Below are 5,235 nucleotides of genomic sequence, written 5' to 3'. Positions count from 1 at the left end.
TTCTTCAGTCCTTTTGTTTGATAGAGTTGTGAATGCTTCTTGTATGCTTATACTTGTTGTTCGTCAAATCTTTTAGATGATTTATACTTGAGTAGTCGAGACTTATTCAGTTGTGGCTTTGAAGTGTCTAGACTCGGTCGGTCTAGCGTTTTGATGGACGTAATGGTCCATAAGATGTCAAGACGCGTTCGATCTTGAGGTATCTAGACGCGGTCGGTCAAGTGTTTTGATGGACGTAATGGTCCATAACGTGTCAAGACACGGTCGGTCTTGAGGTAACTAGACACGATCGGTCTAACTTGTTGTTCGTCAAATCTTTTAGATGATTTATACTTGAGTCGTCGAGACTTATTCAGTTGCGGATACCGACGAAGGGAAGGTTCCCCACCTCGACCGGTAACATATCATTAGTGCCATATGTGAGATTGAAGGGGGTCTCACCTGTAGATCCGTGCGGTGTGCATCTATAAGCCCAAAGTATTTCAGGCAATTCTTCGACCCACAAGCCTTTGGCTTGCCCTAGGCGCTTTTTCAACTCGGAGATTATGGCTTTGTTTGCAGCTTCGGCCTGTCCGTTTGTTTGGGGATGTTCTACTGAACTTGTAACATGTTTGATGCCAAGTCCCTTGAGAAAGCCTTCCAGCGTACGGTCTATGAATTGTCGACCGTTATCAGTAATGATTCTTTGTGTTATGCTGAATCGGCATATCAAGTGCCAGATGAAGGTTTGTGTTTTTCGGGCGCTAATTGTTGCAAGGGCTTCTGCTTCGATCCACTTGGTAAAATAGTCGATTGCCACAAGGAGATATTTGCACTGTCCTTTTGCGAGTGGCAGGGGTCCGGCAATATCCATTCCCCATTGGGCAAAGGGCCATGGAGATATGATGCCCATCAGTTCGGACGGAGGAATCCGAGTGTCATGTCCATGGGACTGGCAGGAGATGCACTTTTGAACGAACTCTTTGCAATCTTGTTCAATTGTGGGCCAGTAGAAACCCGCTCGTAATATCTTGGCTCTAAGCGTTCTTTTACCCGAGTGAGAGCCACAAATGCCATGATGTAGTTCCTGCATAACGTACTTTGCTTCTTCGTTACACAAACACTTCAACAGAGGAGTAGTGTACCCACGTTGGTAGAGATCATCTCCTATAAATGTAAAACGAGCGATTCGTTTGGAATCGGCCGCATTTATCCGTGTACCCTGTTCTTGATGAATCATCAACTGTATTATATCTTGCCACCAGTCAGCCTTGGAAGGAATGACGCTGGTGGAGCATGTTTCTAACAGAGGCTTTTCCAGCGTGGGTTTGATTACTGAAGTGAGTTGGGAGTTTCCTCGGGCATGTGTCAGTTTGGAAAGTAAATCCGCTCGGGAATTTTGCGCCCTGGGTACATGGGTGATCTTGAAGGTGGCAAACGCTTTAATGAGGTCGCTGACTTTGTGATAGTAACGTAATAAATGATTGTCCTTGACCTGGAAGGTTCCGTTAATATGCCCCATAACCAGTTGGGAATCCATTCGGCATTCTAAGTGTTCAATGTCCAGCTCGACGGCCAAGAGTAGTCCGCTGATTAGGGCTTCGTATTCTGCCTGATTGTTACTGAGCTGGAATGTGAAGGATATTGCTTGCTCGACTAGAAGACCGTTCAGTCCCTCCAGTACTATACCGGCTCCTCCTCCTCTTTTGTCTGAGGATCCGTCTACGTTCAAATTCCACACGGACGGTTCTGCCTTCGGGGGTAGTTCTGCTGCGAAATCTGCTAAGTGCTGGCCCTTGACGGAGCCTTGTGGTTCAAAACGCAAGCCGAATTCGAATAATTCGATGGACCAGGAGACCATCCTTCCTGCTAGATCCGGTTTCCTGAGAATTCTGGCGACCGGATGGTTTGTTCGGATAATAACTTGGTGGCTTTGAAAGTATGGGCGGAGCCGTCTTGCCGCTGTTAGTAGAGTCAATGTTACTTTCTCCACCTGAGAGTATCGTTCTTCGGCCCCTTGCAAGGTTCTGCTAACAAAATAAATGAGCTTAAAGATCGGTGCCTCTTGAATAAGGGCGGCACTTACCGAATGGCTGGATGCGGACAGATATAGTTGTAAGTCAAACCCTTCTGTCGGACGGCTCATGATGGGCGGATTGGTCAATATGTTCTTTACGGCGGAGAAGGCTACCTCACAGTGATCGTCCCAATGTCAAGGGACATTTTTCTTCATGTTTTTGAGTATCGACTTGATATGGTCGGAGAGCTTCGGTATAAACCGTGATAGAGCAGTGAGGCGTCCGACTAAGCACTGAACCTCCTTCAACTTGGTTGGACTTCTCATCTCCAGGATTGCTCGGCATTTATCTGGGTTGGCCTCAATTCCTTGATTTGTCAACATAAAACCTAGGAATTTACCAGCCGACACCCCGAACGTGCATTTGGACGGATTCAGGCACAACCCGTACTGTTTGAGTTGGTGAAAAACTTCTGCTAGATCCTTCAAGTGTTGTTGATGGGAACAACTTCGTACCACTATGTCGTCCACATAAACCTCCATGCACCGTCCAATTTGATTGTGGAAGATTTTATCCATGAGTCGCTGGTAAGTCGCAACTACATTTTTTAGGCCAAACGGCATTACCTCGTAGTAGTAATTGGCTTGTTCAGTTATGAAAGCCGTGTTGTCTCGGTCTGGAGCATACATCGAGATCTGGTTATATCCGGAATATGCGTCTAGAAAGCTGAGGATTGTGTGTCCAGAGGTGCCATCTATAAGTCGATCAATGTTGGGAAAGTGGTAGTTGTCCTTGGGACAAGCTTTGTTGAGATCAGTGAAATCTACACACATTCGCCACTGACCGTTCGCCTTTTTCACCATGACTACATTCGCCAACCAAGTGGTGTATGTTATCTCCCGGATGAAGCCAGCCTTGACCAGTTTGTCAACTTCCTTCTGTACGGCCACCCTTTTTTCGGTACCGAGCCTTCTCTTCTTCTACGCTATTGGTCGAGCCTCTCGAAATATGGATAACTTGTGTGTGATAACGCTGGGATGAATCCCTGGCATATCTGAGGCGCTCCACGCAAAGAGTTTATTGTTGGACTTCAGTAGTGTGGTTAGGTTGCTCTCTTGGACGGGAGTGAGATCAGCCCCTATGTTAGTAGTTTGCTCAGCATTCTTCCCCAGGACGAATAGTTTAATCTCCCCCTGGGGTTGAATTCGATCGTCTGTGTTGGTCCGGGGGTCAAGGTCGACCAGGATAGCTTCAGGCCGTTTCTCTTTTTTATAAGTGGTGGCTTTCAAGGAAGCGGTGTAACATTGTCGGGCGGTTTTCTAATCTGCTCGAACGGTGCATATTACGCCACTTTCGGATGGGAACTTCATCGCCAAATGAGGAGTCGACACGATTGCGCCGAAAGCGTTTAGGCAGGGACGCCCTAAAAGACCGTTATATGAAGTATTCGCTTCTACCAGCAGGAAGCGCACACGGATTTCTCTGGCTTTGTCACTGGTGCCCAATCGGGTCCTCAGGTCGAGGTATCCCCGAGTGTCAACACGTTCACCTGCGAATCCAACGATCTTTTCGTGAAAGGGTGTTATCGCATCCTCAGTCAGCTCCATCTTCTGGAATGTTGTCCAATATAAGATGTTGACCGAACTTCCCTGGTCTATCAGGATTTTGCTCACGTCATACTGTGCTATTCAGGCTGTAATGACCATAGGATCATCCTGTTGTGGGTCTGGGGCGTGAAAATCCCTGTCGATAAAGGTGATATCCGGCATTGATAAGGGATTTTGAACTATCGTGTGGACGCTTCGCAAGTTCTGCAAGTGTCTTTTGCGGGTCGAGGATGAGGCTCCGCCCCCAGCAAAACCTCCTAAGATGGTGTCAATGCGGCCTCTCGGGGTAGTACCTCGCTTTCTAGTTCTGCTTCTCGAGCGCTCTCTGGAGCGTTCGGTCTTTCGGCGTGAAGGTTCAGGGCTTCTCCTTATCTTTCTGGGCGAGCGCCCTCGTTGACTCATTTCTGCTTTAATAAATTCCTGCAGATATCCGGCACAGATTAATCTTTCGATTTCGTCTTTGAGAGTCTGACATCCTTCTGTGGAATGTCCTCGGTTGTCATGAAACCGACAAGTTTTAGAACCGTCTGCATCCCTGGGCGAACGTTGTCTACGAATGGTAATCAGGTTAGTTTGGAGGGCTTTTTCGAACACTTTCTCCCTTGGAACAGTGAGATGTGTATAATGGTCGTAGCGGGGACCGAGCGGAACTTGAAGCCCTCTTCGGGGGGGCCATTGATTACGACCTTTGTCATGCGATCGCTGGTCGTCGCGTTTAGCTTCAGTTATGGGGGCCTCAACTTTCTTGTGGTAGTGCCGTTGATCTTCCATTTTGATGAATTTGGTCATTTTTTCCTGTAATTCCTCCATGGTCTTCGGTAATTCAGCGTATAGACTTTCCGAGACAAACCCCGGTTTGAGGCAGTTGGGTAGGTTGCTAATGATGAACTCATGGGTGACACCTTTTACTCTTCTTGCCGCTTCAGAATATCTACGCATGAATGTCCTCAACGATTCGTCTCTCCCTTGTTTGAGATTGACGAGTTCGGCAGCGGACATCTGCTCCCTCCGGTTGGCCGAAAACTGTCTTTTGAATAGAGTGGTGACAATATGAAAACTGTCAATAGAACTCGGAGGAAGAGTGTAATACCATTCTAGGGCTTCGTCTTTTAGAGACAGGGAGAAAGCCCTGCACTTGACTGGATCGCTTTTGGAATAAAAGGCCATGGAGTCGACAAAATTCCGGAGATGGTGTTCGGGGTCTGTTGTTTCGTCAAATTTTTCAATTTGGGGGGGAGGCCGATCGGGCATGGTAGCCTGCATGACCTCTTCAGTGAAAGGTAGTAATTCAGGCGATCGCGGAGGGCGACCGCTGTCATTATGGCGACCGTCGTTCCGGCCGCAGTTATGGTCGTCGTTGTGGCCCTAATTGTGGCCGCCAATACGGCTGTTGTCTTCCGTCATCTCCGGTCGTCTTTCTTTGAGTCGGGCCATCTCTTCAACAAGTTTCTGGTGTGCCTCCTGTTGTTGGCGGATCATCTGAGTCTGTTCCTCCAGTCGAGCCTGGAGTTGTCTTATGAGTTCTATGTGATCGATACCGTCCATGCTTCTGGTGGTCACCATAGGGAGTCTTCGCTTTCGGCTCCACGGTGGGCGCCAAAATGTTTCGGTAGGTATTTTTGGGACCGAAA

The 5,235-nt window shown here is 47.9% G+C and overlaps 2 protein-coding genes across 2 annotated transcripts; both read right to left on the bottom strand.

The window, feature by feature from the left end:
- Positions 1-352: 352 nt before the first annotated feature.
- LOC106754694 lies at positions 353-2,125 on the bottom strand. Its single transcript, XM_014636751.1, has one exon. The coding sequence runs from the start codon at positions 2,123-2,125 to the stop codon at positions 353-355; it is 1,773 nt and encodes a 590-aa protein (XP_014492237.1).
- A 1,560-nt stretch (positions 2,126-3,685) lies between these two features.
- On the bottom strand, positions 3,686-4,855 carry LOC106754692. The gene has a single exon (XM_014636748.1). The coding sequence runs from the start codon at positions 4,853-4,855 to the stop codon at positions 3,686-3,688; it is 1,170 nt and encodes a 389-aa protein (XP_014492234.1).
- Between the last annotated feature and the right edge of the window lie 380 nt (positions 4,856-5,235).

This window comes from Vigna radiata, unplaced genomic scaffold, assembly GCF_000741045.1.
Source record: "Vigna radiata var. radiata cultivar VC1973A unplaced genomic scaffold, Vradiata_ver6 scaffold_207, whole genome shotgun sequence".
In the NCBI taxonomy this organism is placed as follows: Eukaryota; Viridiplantae; Streptophyta; class Magnoliopsida; order Fabales; family Fabaceae; genus Vigna; species Vigna radiata.
The sequence above is the reverse complement of the archived record's forward strand: the minus strand, read 5'-3'. Positions and strand labels throughout refer to the sequence as shown.